The sequence below is a fragment of the Crinia signifera genome, chromosome 19 (assembly GCF_055691185.1).
Source record: "Crinia signifera chromosome 19, ASM5569118v1, whole genome shotgun sequence".
Classification (NCBI taxonomy): Eukaryota; Metazoa; Chordata; class Amphibia; order Anura; family Myobatrachidae; genus Crinia; species Crinia signifera.
The window spans coordinates 93716797-93742515 of NC_139226.1; the positions used below are offsets into that span (position 1 = coordinate 93716797).

General features: G+C 45.6%; 1 protein-coding gene across 2 annotated transcripts in view; it reads right to left on the reverse strand.

Annotated features, from left to right (window-relative positions):
- Positions 1 to 25719, reverse strand: part of WRAP73 (WD repeat containing, antisense to TP73) — a 57947-nt gene that overhangs the window by 29992 nt on the left and 2236 nt on the right. For both annotated transcript variants that reach the window (XM_083162931.1, XM_083162932.1), the window contains exon 3: positions 18239 to 18355. In XM_083162931.1, the coding sequence (XP_083019057.1) occupies positions 18239 to 18355 (117 nt within the window). The remainder of the gene's footprint in view (positions 1 to 18238; positions 18356 to 25719) is intronic.

Below are 25719 nucleotides of genomic sequence, written 5' to 3' on the forward strand. Positions count from 1 at the left end.
TGTACTCCCCACACCTCCTCTACTCCCACCTGTACTACCCACACCTCCCCTACTCCCACCTGTACTACCCACACTAATACACCCTCACACCTCCCCTAATCCCACCTGTACTACCCACACTAATACACCCTCACACCTCCCCTACTCCCACCTATACTACCCACACTAATACACCCTCACATCTCCCTTACTCCCACTTATACTACCCACACTTCCCCTACTCCCACCTGTACTACCCACACCTCCCCTACTCCCACCTGTACTACCCACACTAATACACCCTCACACCTCCCCTACTCCCACCTGTACTACCCGCACTAATACACCCTCACACCTCCCCTACTCCCACCTGTACTATTGACACTAATACACCCTCACACCTACCCTACTCCCACCTATATTACCCACACCAATACACCCTCACACCTCCCCTACTCCCACCTGTACTACCCAACACTAATACACCCTCACACCTCCCCTACTCCCACCTATACTACCCACACTAATACACTCACACCTCCCCTACTCCCTCCTATACTACCCACACTAATACACCCTCACACCTCCCCTACTCCCACTTGTACTACACGCACTAATACACCCTCACAACTCCCCTACTCCCACCTATACTACCCACACTAATACACCCTCACACCTAACCTACTCCCACCTATACTACCCACACTAATACACCCTTAAACCTCCCCTACTCCCACCTGTACTACCCACACTAATACACCCTCACACCTCCCCTACTCCCACCTGTACTACCCACACTAATACACCCTCACACCTCTCCTATTCCCACCTATACTACCCACACTAATACACCCTCACACCTCCCCTACTCCCTCCAATACTACCCACACTAATACACCCTCACACCTCCCCTACCCCCACCTATACTACCCACACTAATACACCTTCACACCTCCCCTACAACCACCTATACTACCCACACTAATACGCCCTCACACCTCCCCTACTCCCACCTATACTACCCACACTAATACACCCTCACACCTCCCCTACTCTCACCTGTACTACCCACACTAATACACCCAAACACCTACCCTACTCCCACCTATACTACCCACACTAATACACCCTCACACCTTCCCTACTCCCACCTATACTACCCGTACTAATACACCCTCACACCTACCCTACTCCCACCTATACTACCCGTACTAATACACCCTCACACCTACCCTACTCCCACCTATACTACCCACACTAATACACCCTCACACCTGTACTACCCACACTAATACACCCTCACACCTCCCCTACTCCCACCTGTACTACTCACACTAATACACCCTCATACCTCCCCTACTCCCACCTGTACTACCCACACTAATACACCCTCACACCTCCCCTACTCCCACCTGTACTACCCACACATCTCCCTTACTCCTACCTATACTACCCACACCTCCCCTACTCCCACCTGTACTACCCACACCTCCCCTAATCCCACCTGTACTACCCACACTAATACACCCTCACACCTCCCCTACTCCCACCTATACTACCTACACTAATACACCCTCACACCTCCCCTACTCCCACCTATACTACCCACACTAATACACCCTCGCATCTCCCTTACTCCCACCTATACTACTCACACTAATACACCTTCACACCTTCCCTACTCCCAGCTATACTACCCACATTAATACACCCTCGCATCTCCCTTACTCCCACCTATACTACTCACACTAATACACCTTCACACCTTCCCTACTCCCACCTGTACTACCCACACTAATACACCCTCACACCTCCACTACTCCCACCTATACTACCCACACTAATACACCCTCGCATCTCCCTTACTCCCACCTATACTACTCACACTAATACACCTTCACACCTTCCCTACTCCCAGCTATACTACCCACATTAATACACCCTCGCATCTCCCTTACTCCCACCTATACTACTCACACTAATACACCTTCACACCTTCCCTACTCCCACCTGTACTACCCGTACTAATACACCCTAACACCTCCCTACTCCCACCTATACTACCCACACTTATACACCCTCACACCTCCCCTACTCCCACCTATACTACCCACACTAATACACCCTCACACCTCCCCTACTCCCACCTATACTACCCACACTAATACACCCTCACACCTCCCCTACTCCCACCTGTACTACCCACACTAGTAGACCCTCACACCTCCCCTACACCCACCTTTACTACTCACACTAATACACCCTCACACCTCTCCTACTCAAACCTGTACTCCCCACACCTCCCCTACTCACACCTGTACTCCCCACACCTCCTCTACTCCCACCTGTACTCCCCACACCTCCTCTACTCCCACCTGTACTACCCACACCTCCCCTACTCCCACCTGTACTACCCACACTAATACACCCTCACACCTCCCCTAATCCCACCTGTACTACCCACACTAATACACCCTCACACCTCCCCTACTCCCACCTATACTACCCACACTAATACACCCGCACATCTCCCTTACTCCCACCTATACTACCCACACTTCCCCTACTCCCACCTGTACTACCCACACCTCCCCTACTCCCACCTGTACTACCCACACTAATACACCCTCACACCTCCCCTACTCCCACCTGTACTACCCGCACTAATACACCCTCACACCTCCCCTACTCCCACCTGTACTATTGACACTAATACACCCTCACACCTATACTACCCACACTAATACACCCTCACACCTCCCCTACTCCCACCTATACTACCCACACTAATACACTCACACCTGCCCTACTCCCTCCTATACTACCCACACTAATACACCCTCACACCTCCCCTACTCCCACTTGTACTACACGCACTAATACACCCTCACACCTCCCCTACTCCCACCTATACTACCCACACTAATACACCCTCACACCTAACCTACTCCCACCTATACTACCCACACTAATACACCCTTAAACCTCCCCTACTCCCACCTGTACTACCCACACTAATACACCCTCACACCTCCCCTACTCCCACCTGTACTACCCACACTAATACACCCTCACACCTCTTCTATTCCCACCTATACTACCCACACTAATACACCCTCACACCTCCCCTACTCCCTCCAATACTACCCACACTAAAACACCCTCACACCTCCCCTACTCCCACCTGTACTACCCGCACTAATACACCCTCACACCTGCCCTACTCCCTCCTATACTACCCACACTAATACACCCTCACACCTCCCCTACTCCCACCTATACTACCCACACTAATACACCTTCACACCTCCCCTACAACCACCTATACTACCCACACTAATACGCCCTCACACCTCCCCTACTCCCACCTATACTACCCACACTAATACACCCTCACACCTCCCCTACTCTCACCTGTACTACCCACACTAATACACCCAAACACCTACCCTACTCCCACCTATACTACCCACACTAATACACCCTCACACCTTCCCTACTCCCACCTATACTACCCACACTAATACACCCTCACACCTCCCCTACTCCCACCTGTACTACCCACACTAATACACCTTCACACCTCCCCTACTCCCACCTATACTACCCGTACTAATACACCCTCACACCTACCCTACTCCCACCTATACTACCCGTACTAATACACCCTCACACCTACCCTACTCCCACCTATACTACCCACACTAATACACCCTTACACCTGTACTACCCACACTAATACACCCTCACACCTCCCCTACTCCCACCTGTACTACCCACACTAATACACCCTCATACCTCCCCTACTCCCACCTGTACTACCCACACTAATACACCCTCACACCTCCCCTACTCCCACCTGTACTACCCACACATCTCCCTTACTCCTACCTATACTACCCACACCTCCCCTACTCCCACCTGTACTACCCACACTAATACACCCTCACACCTCCACTACTCCCACCTGTACTACCCACACTAATACACCCTCACACCTCCCCTACTTCCACCTATACTACCTACACTAATACACCCTCACACCTCCCCTACTCCCACCTATACTACCCACACTAATACACCCTCGCATCTCCTTTACTCCCACCTATACTACTCACACTAATACACTTTCACACCTTCCCTACTCCCACTAATACACCCTCACACATCCCCTACTCCCACCTATACTACCCGTACTAATACACCCTAACACCTCCCCTACTCCCACCTATACTACCCACACTTATACACCCTCACACCTCCCCTACTCCCACCTGTACTACCCACACTAATACACCCTCACACCTCCCCTACTCCCACCTGTACTCCCCACACTAATACACCCTCACACCTCCCCTTCTCCCACCTGTACTACCCACACTAATACACCCTCACACCTCCCCTACTCCCACCTGTACTACCCACACTAATACACCCTCACACCTCCCCTACTCCCACCTGTACTACCCACACTAATACGCCCTCACACCTCCCCTACTCCCTCCTTTACTATCCACACTAATACGCCCTCACACCTCCCCTACTCCCTCCTATACTATCCACACTAATACACCCTCACACCTCCCCTACTCCCACCTATACTACCCACACTAATACACCCTCACACCTCCCCTACTCCCTCCTATACTACCCACACTAATACACCCTCACACCTCCCCTACTCCCACCTGTACTACCCACACTAATACACCCTCACACCTCCCCTACTCCCACCTGTACTACCCACACTAATACACCCTCACACCTCCCCTTCTCCCACCTGTACTACCCACACTCAAACACACCTCCCTACATGTTTGCTAGGCTGCGAGCATACGCTGCCTAGCGAACAGGTCTGAATTAGGCCCTTTGTGCAGACTGGACACAGCATTTAGGAGAACATTACAAAGTACGCTTAATAAAACTGTTGGGCATCGCTCGTTCTGTTGATTACCAAGATTTTGCAGTATAAATCAATATGCAAGTAGCTGTGCGTGCGAACGATTCGATTTGGGTTATAAATCTGTCAGATTACTAATGCAGCCTGGGCGAAAAGCTGAAGCCAGAAGATCAGTGTTAGTCAGGCTGTCCCAGCGCACAGACAGGTGCTTCTCTATAACCCTGGCAATTAACGACACATTGTCATCACCCTGAACATCTCATCTAAAAATGTTGTGCTGGGTTATCCAAGGTGATTGCTAAACACTGCTCTTACGCAACAGTACGTTTGAGGAAAGAAATCACTAACCAAGAAAGGCTTCAACCGCAAATCTCTAAAGCAGCGGATATAAAACCAAATCATAAATACAAATATTTCAAATGAGCAAAAAAAATAAATAAAATTCACCCATTCCAAGGAATTGCAGGGCAATATATACATCAAGACAGTAAGAGTATGTAGTATTAGAGATAAATCTTAACTAAGCAATGAGTTTCGTTCACGTTCATTGAACGTATTAATTCTGGCGGGAGAATTGTTGCGGTCTGTGACCACAGACATCACTTTGCAGAATTGCACCCCGGAAATCTACCTCCAATGTTAAACTGCCCCTGGTCTGTCATGTGTGAGGTTGTGAGTTCAAATCCTCTGCATGGCATAAAAAGAATTGGGTGGGTGGTACCGGCTGGCACTGGGTTGTCAAGCCCAAATAGTTAGAGGAAAAAACAAAAAGATGTGCCAGCGCTGGCTAAACCAATATACAGACCAGACGGTTTCTCAATTAAAAAAAGAACAATTTAATGTTTACATATAAAAGTGTGACATAAAACATTTAAACCTAAAATCAAGTATATGCAAATGAGCAGAAAAATGATTTTTGATTTTATAATCATATATGGTGTAGCTCCATGTATATTGGCTTTCTTATCGAATGAAAGATGCTTATAAATAGGGTTCAATTTTCTCCCTATTAGTCGTCTTCTCCTTACGCTGGATGTTAGGAATATTGCAAGTATCCCATAAGGTATTTGTAATCCAATTGAATCAGGAGAATGTGGACATCAGTGGGAGAAGAGACATCACTTTATATCAGATGGACATGTGGTCATTCAGGTAGCTCACCTACTGGCGAGCCACTGAGCCCGAAGCGTGGCGAGCCCAGCGAGCCCAGGCGGGGACGCGTATTACTTTACATGTACTCCGCGTCCGCTCGCCACGCTTCAGGCTCGGTGGCTCGCCACACTATATAAAATCAACTCCACGCCGACGTGTATAGTGGGGGTATGAAAAGGTCGGAGGACGCGTGCCGCCGCCCCTCGCTGCGCTCGCCACACTTCGGGTTGGCGTTGATAATGGGGGTGCATTTAACATTGTAAGGACCCATCTGGGTGGTTGTACAATAAAAAAAAATCGTATATTTTTATTGTACAACATTGCATCGCATACCATATTTAGTCTTATGGTATACAATGCGATGGTCGTCGTGCTAGGAAACAAGTACCCAAGATGGTATTAAAATGAACGTAATATACTGACTAGGAGGGTGCACATATATTACAGGAGTAGATCATCTGAATAGGATAACGGGGATTGGCGTTTCCTGGCTTGAAATACATGGTTATTAAGTCAGTCATGGAAATCATTACCTTGGTGCAACACAAACAACCATAACTACCATCACTGTTCTCCTGTTAAAGGTCTGATTAGGGCACATGTGGTCTGGAGTTTGAATCCCATGCAGGATGAGAACTTTAATGCACCCTGGGTCAGCAGCCAGTGGCTGATCAGCTGTACCTCACAGCGCTTCACTGAGCAGGACGGATGTAAGGCATACTGTCACGTCACATCAGTCTGCACCTCACCTCTAAGGGGGTCATTTAGGTGTTTTGCGTACTGGTGACCACTAGATGGCGACCGATGAAGCGGTTCGGTGTAATGATTTAATTAAGAAGCAGGTATGGTCTCAGGAGACACAAACTGCTGTAAAACGTGAATATAAGGATATATATTGCGCGCTTTATCTTCAGTAGGACTTTTGTTACAGATACTGGGGGTTATTCAGGTTGATTCGCAAGGCTGCGAATTCGCAGCCTTGCGAGTCCACCAAACCCCGCCCGGCGAACGACCGCCCCCCTGCCGCCCCCTCAAAGTGCGGCTTCGCCCGAACAGCTGTGAATGGATGTTTTGCATAAACATCCATTCGCATGGCTCGGGTAACCACCCACATCTTTCGATGGTCACCGACCATCGAATGATGTTTAGCGTGCACGCATATATAAGTGACTTTTCAGTTGCGGATATAGGTGTGCACGCTGGCGTGGAAATGGCCAGGCAGCTGACATCCGGTGATGTCAGCCACCCGCGTCACTGCCTCATTTCCGTGGGAACGCCCATGGAACGCTGGGCGTTCCCATATGGTAATAGAGCAGCCCGTCGCCCCCACCCGTAAGGTTGCCGTGGGTGCACGCACCATACGCCTGCACATGTGCAGATACCCACCTGCGCATGCGCAGACGCACAACATCGGTACTGCGTGCAAATGCAGGCAGTACCGAACGGATCTGAATCAGGCCCACTGTCTGCTGTAGAGCTTAGAACACTGGTCTGGAATTAGAGCAAATGTCACCTGTTAGGGGAGCAATTTCCTATACGTGTTGACTGGGAATCCACTGGTGTAGGTCTAGTATTGGGATGATGAAAAAAGCACTGAGAAGGTCTAGAATAAAACCAGTGGGGGTCAACAAATGGATACTACAGTAACTCCAAATCTACGCTTTGCTCTTGGACACTGCAAGTAGACATTGGGACTCAATCTACCAGATATCTCTGGGGCTGTAACCATTTCGTGCATCCAAATAAATGTCCAAGCGGATTTTATTTTGAAAACTTTTAGGTAAATAATGAAAAATTGCACATACGATTTACTACACTTGATGGAATTTTCAATTGAATGCGGTAATCTTTGTATTCTACAGCAGAGCAGGAATTGTTGGGCAGCTGTGGGGTTTTCTATTTGGCAATTATATACCAGGGATGGGTAACCTTTGACACTCCAGCTGTTGTTGAACTGCTCATCCCAGCATGCACTGCAACAGTTTTAGCAAGGCCAAATAGAAAAACTGTAGCAGGGCATGCTGGAATGTGTAGTTCGGGCCCTGTTCAATAAGAATGAACAATTTATTATCTAATTTTAAGCTGAAAATGTCAGGACTTGGGCCCTTATTCTGATTGAGTCGGACTGCTCCGTGTGTGGTCGGATGGCCGATGTTTGGTGTTTTCGCATGTGCAGAGGCGTATCTGCGCATGTGCGAATGCCTTGCACATCCGAACACAGTGTGAGGTCCGTGCAGAAACCGATCGTACGGAACCATCCGATCAGTGGGTGGAGAGGGGCGTGAAGAGCTGTTTGGGCGCATTACCATATGCGTATGCATCGCGTTTCATGGGCGTTCCCATGAAAACGCTGGGCGTACGTATGGTAATGCGGCCGTGACGCACGTGTGGGGGGTGGACAGCTGACATAGCCGGATGTCAGCTGCCCGCCCACATCCCTGCTTTTATACGGAAAAAAGTTCAGAGGGGTCTGGAGCACCCGGTGCTGCCTGACCGCTCGGTCCATCATTCGATGGACGGCGACCATCGGAGGTTGGGGGAGGTTCCCACAGATGGAGGAGGCGTTCACATGAAACGTACACTCGGCGTCTTACCGCATTTGGACGGTGTAAGCGATCCGTACAGTAGGCGGGGCTAAGAACACTCGGTTCCTGTCTGAAATACGCATCTGTCCGAATCAACTAGAATAAGGGCCTTGGTTCAGACCCCACCTTGGACAGTATTTAGGTGAAATTCTGTGAAGTGCAGATTAATGGGTTAAAAGAAGTGGGGCAATTGTATAGGGGTGTTTAAAAACTTTGCAGGTGGGATTCACAGGTTTCTTGTGTACAAACTATTTACTGAAGCAACGCACAAGATACACAGTACAACAAGGACGTGAAACTGCTGTGGGAGGCAATTAGAGGATTTGTGTTAGTATTTGGGGGAAAGGCTTTAAGACACATATAACTTAAGGCAACAATTAGTGCTTATGTTCATGTTCCAGCTACTAGTAGGAGAATGGTGAAAGGTTTGGATTGTGGTCATTAGCGTTAGCTGTTTGAACAGTTGGGATTAGGGCTAGGAATAGATTTGTTAATATGGGAACCAATATTGTTGTTAACAATTAAGCTCTGAATATGCCCGGGGTCAAACAACACAACGAATGCACGTGATCACTCCCTGGGATGGGGAATCGTTGCCCATAGCAACCCATCAGATTGTCAGACTGTCTATCATTTTATAGGATGCAAAAGAGAAAGAATAGATAGAATCTTCATTTTGAAGCTTTAGTAAATTTACCCCATTTGCATCTAGGTTGGGGACGGGACGAGCTTCATTTTTTTTAAATAAAATAAGTGGTTTCCCCATTTTTCAGCCAAAACAAAAAATTACTAAAAATCAACTTTGCTAACATTTGCTGCACATCACATAGCACGCTTACCAAAATCCCCAGGGCCATCTATACATTGCACTAGTGTTCATTCTAGAACCCTGCATCTTTCAGAGCCTGTGCAGTTCCTCTTTCCTGCCTGCGGTGTCACTCTCTGCTGTGATGCTCCTAGCACAGGTCTAGCCTGCCTTTTAGTGCTGATATACAGACCACACTGTGCTAGAAGAACCACGCGAGAGAGTGCTAGAATGAACATGAAATTGCATTTAAGCATTTTTCCCAGTAGGTTTTGGCTCTCCACCCTGAACCTATCTCAATACCCGAATACCTGTATCAGGATGCAAATTAATTCTATGGACACCATAAATGAGGTTGGAATGTTTGTAGACGTCAGGTGAGGTGGTGTTAATCCGCATGCTCTCAAATTAGGTTTCAGAGTAATAATGGAGCAATCCTGTATAGCTTACAGTGTCTTAACCTATGTCTAAATGTAATGTCTTAGAACGACCAACAGCCAAAAGCGTAACTGCAGTCTACGCTCCCCGATGAGACATCCTTCATCTTGAACAGTCTTACAAGGACATTAACTCTTCTGAATGCTCCCATTAATTCCCAATGATCTCTCCCAGCGGACCCTGGATTTACTGTACTTGAGAGTAAACACAGCACAGACACTGACGAGTAGTCAGCAGCTGTCCGAAACGAGTCCATTCTGCAACCTGTTTACAGCTGCAGAGTAAATCCACCCAGACACAGATGCCATTCTGGCAAAACCTTAATGAAGGCTTCTAGGGGTCACGCTGAGTCCTGACGGCTGGTCAGAAATACACACCGCCTACACAAGCACGCGCTGCCAGGAATCTGCGGCAGCCAGTCCCTGGACAGGTAACCCAGCCCGCAGGACTTATGTCTGACACTTGTACTTAGCTTGAACAACTGGGAAATTCCATAGAAAAGATAATGCTGGTGACACGGTCATAAATAATACAAATGGGAGAGGAGCTTGTCCAAGGAGTTGAGAAACAGTAAAGGGCATGTTTAATAAAGCTTCTAAAAAATAAAAAAAGGATGTGATGTTACCCATAGTAACCAATTAGGTTTGAATCCGATTGGTAGCTACGAGCAACATCACCTCCTTTTCATTTTTAGAAGCTTTAGTAAATTTATCCCAGAGTACATTGCTCACTGTGCAGGTAACCCTTGGGTGTAGCAGCAAAATCCTCATCATTGCCTATAACAGCTGCACATATGGAAAGTACAGCGACAAGTGAGGGTGGAACTCGGGCAGTCAGAGAACGCCTGTGGTAATGGGACAATAACCTTGCATGCAAGTTCAGGCATCAGGAAAAACGGATATCAGTGGCGGATAAACGCAGAACACAGAAAGCACCAGTGTTGCATCTGCCCCAATAAAATGAATGGCACCCCGGCTCTGCACTTTGCAGAAATGGATACTACAACCTAACCCATTGCCATAAGCAGGAACAAATTCCCAATCGGAACACACATTTAACAAAGTGTCAGTAACCTTCAGGGAGTGAGAAGACTGAACATAGCCATTCATACCAGTAGGACCCATACCGGTATCTCATTCGCCTTTAACTCCTGGTGAAAGGATAGGCTACACTATCAGCGTCATGACTGCTCCTACTATACGTGGATGAGGGTGCACTTTAAGGTGAAGAATAAAGTAAACAATAAATAAAACATTTTCAAAACGAATCAAATAAAGCTGCAATCTAATATCGCCTGCTGATGTTAGCATTACTTCAGCCGCTAAACACACAAGCCGCGACCGATATAGTTACGCATATCATACGTGGCCGGCCGATATTGTGTGTATACACTGAACAATATCGGCTGCCGAGATCTTCTATGTAGCCAAATTGACTTGCATGTTCAGAAGACATCAATGGTCGTTAACGACTCGTGGAAGCGCGCATCGTTAACAATATTGCGCGTACACACTAGACGAGTTTGTGAACGATATCGCTCAGAAGCTACTCTCTGATCAATATTGTTCACAATATCGCCTAGTGTATATGGGGCTTAACAGAAATGTAAAGCGGTATTCAATGTTGCCCACTATTTCCGACAGGAGAAATAGCGCCCTCCGCCTATTCAGTGCTGCCGTTTCTGACAACATTGAAGGCGGATTTTGACAAAACAGATCTGACTTTAAAACAACTCGGATCTGTTTTGTCGGAAACGGCTGTGGATTGTCAAGTTCATGACCGTTTCTCGACAATCCATGGCCGATTTCCGTGGACACGCCCACTTTTCGGCACTCGACAGGGGGAACACTGAATTCCGCCTGTCTGGTATCGGTGGAGCAGAGCGAAAAAATGGGCTGGGATTCCGACTGTCAGGATGTTCCGACAGTCGGACCCCGGATTGAATACCGCCCTTAGCCTGCGACTGCAGCCTCTGCAAACTGAAATATGCGCAAAAGATGAAGCATCACAGCAAAACACTACATGTATAACCTTAAAAACTTATCATAGTTCCACTTGGAGAGAAATTCTAATAGAATGAGCAGGAAATCTGATCCATTTATTTTAGTTTGGAGACTCAATTAGCACAAAAACCGCAGTACGAGTCGTGGCACGGTGCAGAGCATCTCTCATCGCCGCTTCCTAGAAAACGCCCGAGATGCCACTGGATAACCATTAAATTATGGGAATGATCTGCAGGATTATACGGAGCTACCACAGTTCCTCTTTGTTAATGGGGCACATATTTTATTAGTCTGAACTGCTCCAAATAAGCGACACATGAACAAGTGATTTACTGCATGATTCCTGACGCCAGACATTGTCAAAGGCTCAGTTATCTTTGCCGACTCCTGCAGATGACCTGATCTGACTGCAGAGTCCTACACATGCACCCAAATCCGTTTAACTCAACGTCTTCCAAGTGTCGCTCGTTCACATCACTTGCAATAAGTGTCAGGATTGGTGGATTTAGGCTAATTAATTGTCTATAGGATGGAAAATGACTAAGAATCTGATATACTGGGAGCTGACACACCAGACTTGCGATCTCCTCATTAGAAGTGGAACTGATTTTGGAACAGGACCCAAACATTACGTAGAGTCATTCCTGACTGGTGACCATGGTGACGTGTGCCTTAGGGGGCACAGAGGCTGTGTTTTAAAAGCACGATCATTAAATACACAATGGAATTTATATTTAATATATAGTCAGTGTTCTCCAGGATGATAAATCTCCAGAGTAGTGGATATAAGTGATCAGCGACAGAGGTCACCTCGGAATTCTGACTCTAGTGTCAGACTATTGGGCCAGAAGCCTTGTGCTTTTATATGGTCACAGAACTGCTTGGTGACTTTTTATGGCCACATAACTTTAGGCTATGTACAGTACACATTAGAACGATGGGATAAGATAAGATGTTGTATACAATTTATCTTGTTCTCCCAGACATGCAATATCTTATGTACTCACTATACAATGTGACATTCGACCATAATATGTGCAGAGCATCATACAATATCTTACCATCAAGCCTGCATGCAGCACATACAGGAGTGTGCATCTTACCACACATCATGTGTACACATTATACAATATCGTACTGAACTAAATCAGAACAATCGTGTACAATATTGCTTTATGTGTATGGACCCTTAGTGTTTAATTCTGTAATTTCGGCGTTATATTTAAAGAAAATATAGTATAGCAGTGAAGTAAAGTATAGCATTACGGATGGTGTAATGGTTATCATTACTGCCTCACAGCTCGATTTCCACCATGGCTCTAACTGTGCGGAGTTTGTATAATTTTCCCTGTGTTTGCGTGGGTTTACTCCGGGTACTCCGGTTTCCTCCCACAATCCAAAATTATACTGGTAGGCTCATTGGCTTCCAACAAAATTAACCCTAGAATGTCTGTGTGTGCCTGTACATGTGGTAGGGAATACAGAGTGTAAACTCCACTGGGGCAGGGAATGTTCAACTATACTCTGTAAAGCACTGCAGAATATGTGTGCGCTATATAAGAAACTGGTACTTGTGTACTAGCACGGCACCCACGATATTTGGTCGCACAACTTTTAATCGCATCGCATGGCATACACCCGATGCACTGCGATGCGATTTAAAATTGTATAAGCCCCCTATACGATGTTAAATTGTATAAGCACCCTAATGGGGGCTTACAATGTTAAATGCACCCCCACTATGAACGTGAACCCGAAGCGTGGCGAGGGGCAGCAGTACGCGTCCTCCGACCTTTTCATACCCCCACTATCCACTTCGGCGTGGAGTTGATTTTATATAGTGTGGCAAACGCAGCGAGCCCGAAGCGTGGCGAGCGCGCTTGCCACAGTATATAAAATCAACTCAACGCCGACGTGGATAGTGGGGGTATGAAAAGGTCGGAGGACGCGTACCACCGCTGCTCACTACACTTCGGGTTCAAGTTCATAGTGGGGGTGGCGTGGGGGTGCATTTAACATTGTAAGCCCACATTAGGGTGCTTATACAATTTAACATGGCATCGCATTGTATGGCATTGTATGACATATACAATGGTATACCATTTTAAATTGTATTCCATCGGGTGCCAATTGCGTCGCATCGCATGCCTTATGGTCGATGCGATGGGTGCCGTGATAGTACACAAGTACCAAGAAACTTAATAAATAAATAATGGTACTTGTTTCCTAGCACGGCCACAATCTTTGGGATCGTGTACCTTTAAGTTAAGGTACACGATCCCCGCGATGGACCCGATTTCCTTTGAAACCAGGTCCATTTTGCCGGCAAAGGAAAAATCGGGGGCATCGCGTCGGTCGGGACCATTAACATTGGTTCCGACACGACCAACGCGATGCCCCCGATTTTGACATAGGCTTCAATGTTAAAATATTTTTTAACATTGAAATCGGGAGCATCGCGTCGGTCTTGTGCCATTATAATGGCACAAGATGAGATGGACTTGATTAAGTCCATCTCACATAGGAAAAAATGTGAAAAATGTGAAATGGGCCAATATGACCCATTTCACATTATATATGGCCCCGTCGTCACCCCACGATAGATGCCAATCCGAAGCCTGGCGAGCGGCGGTGGTGCGCGTCCTCCGACCTTTTCATTCCCCTACTATCCACGTTGGCGTGGAGTTGAGAATATATAGTGTGGCGAGCGCAGCGAGCCCCGCGAGGGGACGCGTATACCTGTGACGTTATACGCATCCGCTCGCCACGCTTCGGGCTCGGTGGCTCGCTGTGCTCGCCACACTATGTATTCTCAACTCCACGCCGACGTGGATAGTAGGGGAATGAAAAGGTCGGAGGACGTGCACCGCTGCGCTCGCCACGCTTCGGGTTGGCGCCTATCGTGGGGTGGGGTTTACGTTGTAAAATTTGGGGGTCTAGGGAATATTTTACATTGAATCCAATGTAAAATCGGGTCCCAGGGACCCTATTCACATTTGATTCAATTAAAAAAATCGGGTCGGTCGCATGCGACCAAATCGCATGCGATGGACGCGATTTTTCTGACACGACCACCCCGATGGAAATTGGTGTGGCCATGCTAGGAAACAAGTACCTAAATAATAAATACACACTATAATGCAGTTCACAGCGATGAATTAACTTCATTACTTAAAAAGTTCAAGCTAAAAAAAGAGATAGGGAAGCGATCAAAATGGATCCAATAAAAAGGTGTTTTAGCACGAGTAAACTTATATTTGTTGCTGCTACAAATGGTCTTTAGTGGTTTGATTATCACTAAGTAGTTTTTTATGAGTTGTTTTGTTTTCCATTTTTTTTTTATATGAAATAAGCTGCGTAACTTATTTAGGATCACAAGAAAAGTAAAAAGAGTTACCTGCTCATATAGGAAGAGATACAACATAATGAATTGCATGAAGGTAACACAACAAAATTATAAGAAAAGTAGGTGGCAACAACTCCAAAGGAGGAATTGCGGAACTGGAGTAAGTATCAGACTCAAAACCAAACTGGGTAAAAAGACCCACAACACCATACTCTAAAAAATGAATAAAAAAAAAAAAAAAAAAGTGCTTGAGTGACAGAAAAAAATGGTCTGAGGCAACGGAGGATGATTTGTGTGAATGTGGTGGAAACCGTCAGCACGGGACCTCTCCCGTTATAATGTCATTAACATTTCAGCAGGACTCTGCGCCTTGTCATGTGTCTATGTGAAGAAAGTGGTTTCAGGTGTTGCAGGAACAGTCAGGCAATAGCCCGGACCTATATCCAATCGAAAACCTTGGAGCCGATTACAGCAGCTTATTGGTCAGAAACAACCACAGCCTGAAGTACCATCATGGTATCGTATTAGAACACCCGATGAACTAATATCATTGGTTCATTCCGTGGGATGTCATTGCCAGACTGACTGCATCAAAAGGCTTCCCAACAAAGTACTAATGGAAATTGTGCAAAACTACTTTCTCACAGTTTAGTATGTACAGTATAACGGTTTCCAAAATGTTATATTTTGTTACGGAGTTCATTGTTTTATGTGATATTGTGTTTGGTTTTACATTATACCGCCATTACAATGATGGGTAGCTGGTTAATTGGTCTAAAGTGGGGTTAATGGAACAAGCGGTGAAAACAGCGGACAAATCTCCCATAGCAACAAATGAGCTTTACGGAAGAATTTATCAAGTACATTGTATAAAATGATCCGTAGAAGCTGAGTGATTGCTATGGGCAACTTCTTCACTGAACCACCTCTGCACTGCTTGATACATCACCCGCTTTGTCCTGTAACAGCATGCTTATGTATCCTCAGTCTAAAGCATAGATGCAACTGAAATGTGAAATTACACTTGGTTCTAGAGCAGGGCCGCACGGACGGTGTAATGGTTAGCATTACTGCCTCACAGTGCTGAGGTCATGGTTTCGATTCCCACCATGGCCCTAACTGTGTGGAGTTTGTATATTCTCCCCGTGCTTGCGTGGGTTTTCTCCGGGTACTCCGGTTTCCTCCCACAAACCAAAAATATACAGCTAGGTTAATTGGCTGCCAACAAATTTAACCCTAGAATGTCTGTGTGTGCGTGGTAGGGAATATAGATTGTAAGCTCCACTGGGGCAGGGACTGATGCAAATGTTCAACTATTCTCTGTAAAGCGCTGCGGAATATGTGTGCGCTATATAAGAAATTGTTAATAAATAATAATAAATACGCAATGCTCCCTGGGGTGCTTCGGAGCACTTGCAGGGGTGCCTTGGTTTGGTTGTCCAGAACAGTTTCAAATCTTTTTATGGTCAATGTAATAGGCAAAATCAGTGCTTGTGGCTTTCAGTTTTTAAATATGTGGATAAACAGAAGTGAATTCTGTTCCTCACCACATAACTGGACCTAAGGATGAAATATAAGAACAACTTATTTAATTTAATATTGTTTTCTGAAATTCTCGGTGGCAACCTTTGCACCTAGGGGTGCCGTGACAAATATTCCGATAATCTAGTGTGCCGTGATGCAAAAAAGTTTGGGAACCACTGGCATAACGTCTAATACTATGAAGTGTTTTATTTGCCCAGCAGAGGGCACCAGAACGCCCCTCATCATTCTAATTAAGTGCCATAGAGAAAATGTATATATTAGAGTTTGTACAAAAGTTTACATCCTTTAATCGGGTCATTCACAGCATTCAACATAGCAAAATAAAAACTGAAAGGCTTCTTACGATTTCCCTACTTTTGGACCACAATGCTCTGTATTTTTCAGGAACTAATTAAATTTCATCACTAATTCCATCCAATTAACCGCGATGATCCTGGAGGGACGGCTCTATTTACGGCAGACGAGATTTGCACAAAGGTGTTTGCTGCCCCATAGGACTCCGAACACTTCTGTGCTAGGTTGGACTTATTTAAGACTGTGATGGGTGCGAGTTTGCCGCACCTTTCCCACATAATAGGATTCCCCATAGTTTTATAGCAGGAAAAACAGAATGGTTGTTACAAAGGCAAAAATCAACATGACAAGAACACAACAAATTAAGGGGTTTATTCTGGTTTATTCGCTCGTTAATCAAATTTGCATCCTTGTGAGAGATCAAGATCCCGCTTTGCGAATGGGGGTACGCCGGCCCACCATTTGCAAGGTACCTAGGTTCACTATGGCTGTGAATGAATGTTTTACATAAACATCCATTCGTAGACTGTGGGGGAACACCCACATCTTCGGATGGTCGCCGACCATTGAAAGATGTGGAAGGTGCACGCATATGTAAGGTGGCTCTAAGCAACATACATATGCGTGCACGCTCAGGGGGACGTGGGCGGGCAGCTGACATCCGGTGAAGTTCGTCACGGCTGCATTAGCATGAGAACGCCCAGCATTCTCCTGGGAATGCCCATGAAACGCTGGGCGTTCCCATATGCTAATGGTCCAGCCCGGTGCCTCACGCCCCCCCCCCCCCCCTTGCTCACAAGGCTGTTCGCCGTGTGGACAAAAATGCGCAAACATTGGTGCAGCCATGCAAACGGACCTGCAAAAGGGCCTAAAAGTATGAGATTGAATGGACCCAGCCTCAGAAAACTACATAAAAGGATGTGTGAGATACAGATAGATAGATATATATTATTCCTAGCATTTGTGAATGAGACCAAATGAGCTTCTCATGCACGGCCTGTAGAACATGAAGGAGGCATGAGTGACGCTCTATAGGAACATAAGAGGCAATATTAAAAAGGAATAGTACAGTACTGCACTTCCGTCTTGGGAACCCGATCCCTTTGAGCCCACTGGGATTTATTTTCAGAACGGGAGAGAGCAGACATCAACATTTGATACGAAGTGGAGGAGGCATCAGCCCACGCTTACATGAAACTCTGTTGTGTTGAGAATGTGACGGCCATCTGGGCTCCAACAGGAGGACACCAGCCCTGCAGACCCCTCGTCAATCTTACAGTGCCAGTCAGGCTGCTCCAGAGACCAGACCTGGAAAAAGTGAGTGAGAGAGTGAGTGTAGAGTCTCCAGAGGACGTGAAGCAGCTACAGGATCTGGAACCATGAAGGACTGGCGCTGGATCCCACTACAGAAGTAAGCCCCTGCTTGTATGCAGGACCATAACTTTATGCCAGTCTGGGCTTTGCAGCTGAAACATCCTGTTATTCCAAGTCAGACTGTGTGGTTTGCGCAGCAACCTGCGAGATGCAAGCTCTGGGGGAGATTTCTGCAAATCTACCCAAGATGTATTAAAGTTGCAGTCATTTAGAAGGCAATACTGTACCTAGCTGGTTTTGTTTTTTAAATGATCGCATCTTAAAAAACACAGGCAGACACCTTACAGGCTATTGCTTACACCACTGTATGTTTTGTATATAGGAAACAAACTAGAAAACGATCCTCGCTTTAAATTACACTTCTCTCATTAGTGAAACCAGTGCCGTGCGATGCGTGCTCCCGCGGGCATTCCATCGCACAGCACAAAGTCTCTTTGAACTAGCTTCGGATGGCATCGCACAGCAATATCGTACAGTGTATGGGCACCTTGAAACAGAAGACTTTCAAGCGTAGCATTAGTATTGTAATATTAGTATTAATTTTGCATGAATCATCCCATAAGAAGTTCTCAGGCCACGGAATATTTCACCCAGATGGGACAGAGTTTTCTAAATGGACAAACTTGTTTTACTTAATTGTATTTGTACTTTGTATAATCTGTTTGGTTTTAGCCAAAACATGGATTTGCTTTTAATGATTTTGTGGTAATTATTTAGAACAGCGCAGCTGCTGTACCAAATGATCATTAACATACTGTACTGGCACACCCTACTTCAGTACCTTAAAATAGGGGCAACTGTTACACCGTAAAGCACAACAGAATATGAGGACACACACACACACACTTCGCTAGCATAGGTCTACCTGTAACTTCAGCTGGGTACACACTAAGCTATATGTCATCAGATCAGACCGATATATATCGCTCACCTTGGTGCATATCAGGCAGTTTGTAAGTACCGATATGGGTGTACTCGCAGTTGCTAGCGCAGTCATCAGATTTGATATGCTGCACATTGTGTATGTTGTATGCTAATGAAGGACGGAACATGATCGTTCTTTCCTTCGTTAACATCATTCCAGCTTGAACACACATCTGATGGTTTGTTGAGATGTCAGTACGAATGTTCGTCACTCCAGTGTGTACCCAGCTTAACTGAAATAACGGCGGGGGGGGGGGGGGGGTTTATTCCAAAAATTGTTATAACATGATTTTCATGTTTTGCTGGTTGTGTGTATAGATGTGAAGACAAACCTGTAATACTGTTGGAGAAACCCAGAAATCTGTAAATAATATTTCAGCAAGTTTTTAATTCAAGGTACTCGGACATCAAAGCTAGATGATAATAATAATAATTATTATTATTATTATTATTATTATTATTATTATATAAAGCCCTGAACTTGACTTTTCTTGTGGTGTCAGTGTCCCCTACTCATCATAACACCCCTTTATTTACTTTAGAATTTTTTATAGTTCTTCAAATTCATCTCAAATATATGAGAAAAACATGAAAGTAGTCAGTGTGAGGCCTTGTGCTTCTGTATGATCATATAACTGCTTGGTGACTGCTTATATCTGTACAATGTACACCTGGTGATACAATATCCATATATAAAAAAATGACCAGGAAAATAAAATACAACCCTCTCCAACACAGCTAAATAATAGCACATGGAAAGTAAAATTACAGTACTTGTGTAGTTTCACGGTGGCACTGGGATCGCATCGCATGTGATCGCATGCAATTTGATTGCACGTGATGTGAAGCAATGCAATTTAGCACACCCCCACTATTACTTAGCACACCCCCACTATCCACGGCACTCCAAAGCGTGGCGAGTGCAGCGAGACCCGCGAGGGGATGCAGTACGCGTCCTCCTGACCTGTTCATTCCCCCATTATCGAAAACGAGCCCGAAGCGTGACGAGTGGATACGGATTACTTGACGTATATTATTCGTCTGCTCGCAAGGCTTCGGGCTCAGTGGCTCGCCAAACTTTATAAAAACAACTCCACGCCGACGTGGATAGTGGGGGTGAGAACAGGACGGGAGGACGTGCTTGCAACACTTCAGGGTGATGTGGTTAGTGGGGGGGTGCTAAACGTGGATAGTGGGGGGGGGGGGGTACTAAATCGTATTGTTTGGCATGTGATAAAATTGCATGCGATCCGCAGGCAGGTGTGCCGTGAAACTGCACAAGTACCATGGCATCGCATGGAAATCACATACGATGCGATCTCAGTGCCGCTGTGAAACTACACAAGTACCAAAATTACTTCCAACCTTTTGAAGTTTTTTGTGTTCCTGTAAATAGAAGGTGTTTTAAATAGACTAAATATAATTCCAGTATGTGGGCAAAAGTGTAATACAGGTGTGGTAAGAACCCACCAGCATTTCTATAAAGGCCTTGTACACCTAAAGCACAGGTCCAACCAAATAGGATAAACAATGTTAGAATTCGTGTGTTGTGTTATTCTGCATTGTATTTGGTAATCTCTCCTGCAACATATAACTTTAGGTACTTGTGTATTATCACGGCTCCCACGATTTCCATTTATGGGATATTATACAATTTTAAATTGTATACCATTGTATATGGCATACGAGGAGATGAGATGAGATTTTAAATTGCATAAGCACACTAATGGGTGCTTTCAAGGTCAATTGGCCCCCCTATAAGATTTTTAATTGTATAAGCACCCTAATGGGTGCTTACAATGTTAAATGCACCCCCACTATCAACGCCAACCGGAAGCGTGGCGAGCGCAGCAATCCGGCGAGGGGCGGCGGTACGCGACCTCTGACCTTTTCATACCCCCACTATCCATGTCGGCGTGGAGTTGATCTTATATAGTGTGGCGAGCGCAGCGAGCCCGAAGCGTGGCGAGCGCAGACAGCCCCGCGAGGGGACGCGTAATACTTTACATGTATTACGCATGCGCTTGCCACGCTTCGGGCTCGGTGGCTCGCTGCGCTCGCCACACTATATAAAATCAACTCCACGCCGACATGAATAGTGGGGGTATGAAAAGGTCGGAGGACGCGTACCGCCGCCGCTCGCCACGCTTCCGGTTGGCGTTGATAGTGGGGGTGGTGTGGGGGTGCATTTAACATTGTAAGCACCCATTAGGGTGCTTATACATACAATTAAAAATCTTATAGGGGGGCCAATTGACCTTGAAAGCACCCATTAGTGTGCTTATACAATTTAAAATCTCATCTCATCTCATCTCATCGTATGCCATATACAATGGTATACAATTTTAAATTGTATAAGATCGGGTCCCATCGCAGCACATCTCATCTCATTGCATACCATCTTAAGCCTTATGGTATGCAATGAGATGGGATTAGATGGGAGCCGTGATAGTACACAAGTACCTAACTTTATTTTTTTGGAATGGGATCATTCGTCAGACTGCATTTAGGTCTACAGTCATTAGGTCGACCCCACTAGGTCGACTGGCAGGAAGGTCGACCTGACTTAAGGTCGACATGGGCCAAGGTCGACATGACTTAAGGTCGAATTTGCATAAAGGTCGACATGAGGACGGTCGACTGGTCATAAGGTCGACATGGGTTTTTCACTGTTTTTTTATCCGAATGTCGACACAGTCGACATGGACACAGTTGGCAATGAGAATCGGACCCTCGCTTCGCTCGCAATGCTTCGGGCACGGTGCATACATGTATGAACAAAGGTTCATTTTTCCGCATTACTCTGGGCACATCAAATACCTAAAGAGATATATCGATGATGTCTTTCTCATTTGGTTGGGTGACGAAGTTTCTTTTATTGAGATGGTCAACACACTGAATGGTTTACCCTCTCCGGTGAGATTCACCTATGCTTGTGATTCCAACTCTATGAACTTTTTGGATGTAACTATCCTTAAGAATGGAGCATTTTTGGGCTATACCCTTTACCAGAAAGTGACCGACAGGAACACCCTCCTTTGGGCTACGAGTCACCACCCGGACTCTCTTAAGTCCAATTTACCCATTTCACAATTCCTCCGGGTTATGCGCAACAACTCTGAAGAGTTGGCCATGACCAGACAATTGTCTGAATGCAAGCAAAGATTCCTTGATAGGGGGTACAGCCTCAAAACCATTGATAAGAGCCTCACCAAAGCCAAAAGAAGATATCATGAACAAAGTAGGATTCCCAAAGGTATAACCCAGAACGCAAGAATGATCATCAATACCCATTGTGACACCAACTTCAAAAACACACAACGTGTCATTAAATCACAGTGGTCTCTGATCACTTCAGATCAGGCGTTCAAGAAACTGGGTAATGCTCCTCCACTGCTCAGTGTAAATAGAGGACCTAACCTTAAGGATCACCTACTAAGACCAAATATGAAACCAGCAAAAGCAGATCAAGATCGGTGGCTTACCAAGAAGAATGGGTGCTACAAATGCCTTGGCTGTGCAACCTGCCGGGCACTCATTACGGGCACATTCTTCTGCCATCCGCACAATGGCACAAAAATTTATTTGAAACATCGTTTATATTGCCTACTTGATCATGTGGTTTATTACTTGATTTGCCCTTGCGGCTTAATGTATGTGGGTAAAACCATTCGTACCCTCCGCGAAAGAATTAACCAACATAGATCTTCGATCCGGTTGGCCTACTCCACTGGCTCCACTGATAAGCCTGTGGCAGCGCATTTTGTGAAAGAAAAACACCAATTGTCTACTTTGCGTTACATGGCCATAGATTGGACCCCTCCACCGCCTCGTGGGGGTGATAGGGGACTCATGCTTTTGAAAAAGGAGGCCCAGTGGATCCACCGCTTGGACACTGTTTGGCCCCGAGGCCTAAATGAGAAGACTCATATGAATATCTTCCTATGATAATCTATATTTCTCTGTGCTAATATCCTGTGGTGATTGTTAGACATAATTCTAGTTTAGAAGATAACAACTATATGCTTGTAACAGCACACTCCACTAGTTACTTAACAGACTCGGTAGCTATAGATTTCTGGCATCTATTTACTTATTTACTTTGCAACAATAATAATATAGCAAATATGTTCTAAAAGACAGAACTGAAAAGCAATATCAATGGGACCTAATTGGTGATGTGATATTTGTTTTTAATAGGTGCTTTGAAGTCTGGGTGCCACAGTCCAGGCTGATTTATTGCCTGGTATGTTGCCCCCTGACTCCAACACTTAGTTTTTAATATCTGTGTGTTTATGTTGTTTGTCCTGTTTGATACATTCTTGATGTTTTCGATATTTTGTAAACCAGAGGCAATGAGTAACCCTGGCCGATCGCCTATATCATTTTTTTCAGATTATAGTCTTTTTTGAATAACGCTCCCTTGGACCACTATCCTTTGTGCCTGTGAAGCGATATGCTGAATATGATATATTTTTTTGAACTTTAATGAGTTGGTTCTATATATATAGACTCTTTTCAATCGTTAATATTTGTCCCAGAAAATCCAAAATGGCCGTGCGCTTCACAGTCTTGATGTGCAACGCAAGCCTGGCCAGTAAAATAGGGGGTGGGTCCCTTGGACAATAGGAACCAATGACCCTTGATACCGTTCTGTGGGGAAACACCAGCGGCGCGCACGCTGGGCTCGGGTGCGCGTCGCTGGAGGATGACGCGCGATGCTGTAGCGCGAACAGCATCTTCCGGTTTGTGCGTTCCAAGGCTGTGGAACGCACGCCAATGAATGCACATATGAAGCGCTACACTATACCCAGAGTTAGGTAAGTGACAGATTAGTTTATTTCGCTATATGGCGCATTTTTGTGGGCACAGGGGAGGTGATAAATAGTAGCTGAAGACATACATTCACTATTTGATTGATTAAGTGGCGATGGGCAGGTACTTCCTGCCTCAGGTACATATATACTGTGTTAATGGACATGGTGAGTTATACTTCTGGGGCTGTGACCCTTACATCATTTGTCTTGACAAAGGGCCCGCCGTGGCTCGAAACGTCGACATCCTGCTTTGAAAACCTGGTGATGTATTAAACTTTTATTGGCATTGAATTGGAAGACTGGTGAGTGCTCTTTATACTGGACTTTATATTTGGCTGTACCCCTGGGACTACAAGCCTGAGCTGGCACCCCAGCTGCTGATACTTGAAATTTGTGTGTGCTGGCCCTACCAAAATACATACATATATATATATATATATATATATATATATATATATATATATATATATATATATATATATATATATATATATATATATATATATATTTTTTTTTTCATTCTAAGGCTGGAACGTGTACCCCGAATAGAACTTTCTTTTTAATTCCATTGCAAATTCATTTTGCATTTTGTAGAGTCTCTTGCATCAGAGGCAAACTTTTGGGGGGGGACAATTCAGACGCCCTGGCGTGGGCCAAATTTTCTCCCCGGTCTAATGTTTGGGGTGTGCACCCCCCAGAGCGAAAGCATCTGGTGAGTTTCACACTCGCTGGGGCATTCCAGGATGGGCAGGCAGAAGGTGGATGCAGTGGACTGCCCAGCGTTTCATGGGTATGCCCACAAAAACACTGGGGGCACCCATAGAAATGCGGGGCATACCCCTGCAAGCGCGTCCATGTCTGCTAATTCGGCCATCTGTGGCCATAAATAAGTCAGTTTAGACAGACTTGTAAGCAAAGGGGAAAAAACCATTGAGAACGACCATCGAATGATTTGTCTCCCATGCTGCCACATGCTAGTAAATGTGTATGCAAACGCTTGCATGTGGCAGGGGGGGATTCGGGCGGCGGGGGCGGACGTTTGGCGGGGCGAATATATCTATAGCCTAGTAAACAGGTCTAAATAAAGAGGGAATGTAAAAGGGTATGCCATTCAGAAAATAAGAGATTTTGTGAGAGTTCTTCTGATGTGGTGATGTGGTGGTGGTGGTGGTGGTGTGGGGGGGGGGAGGGGGGGTTAAAGCTGCAATCATTTACACTGAAAAATCAACCTGGTTGCTGCTTTAAGGAAGAAAAAAAGTAAGAAAAAACCCCAAAGAACTCTCACAAAGGGGAAGATGTATGAAGCAGTTATAAGGAAGGAGAAGTGAGCCAGAGGAGGAGTGGCCCATGGCAACCAATCAGCTGCTCTGTATAATGTTATATTATGTAAATTATAGATTTCACTTCAGTGCTGATTGGTTGCCATGGGTCACTTCTCCTTTATCACTGCTTCATACATGTACCCCATAGGGGTATATTCAATGGTGCCAGCAAGCTATACAGTGAGCACTGCCGATAGCTCGCCGACAGAGTATTCAACGGTGTCCCCTTCACTGT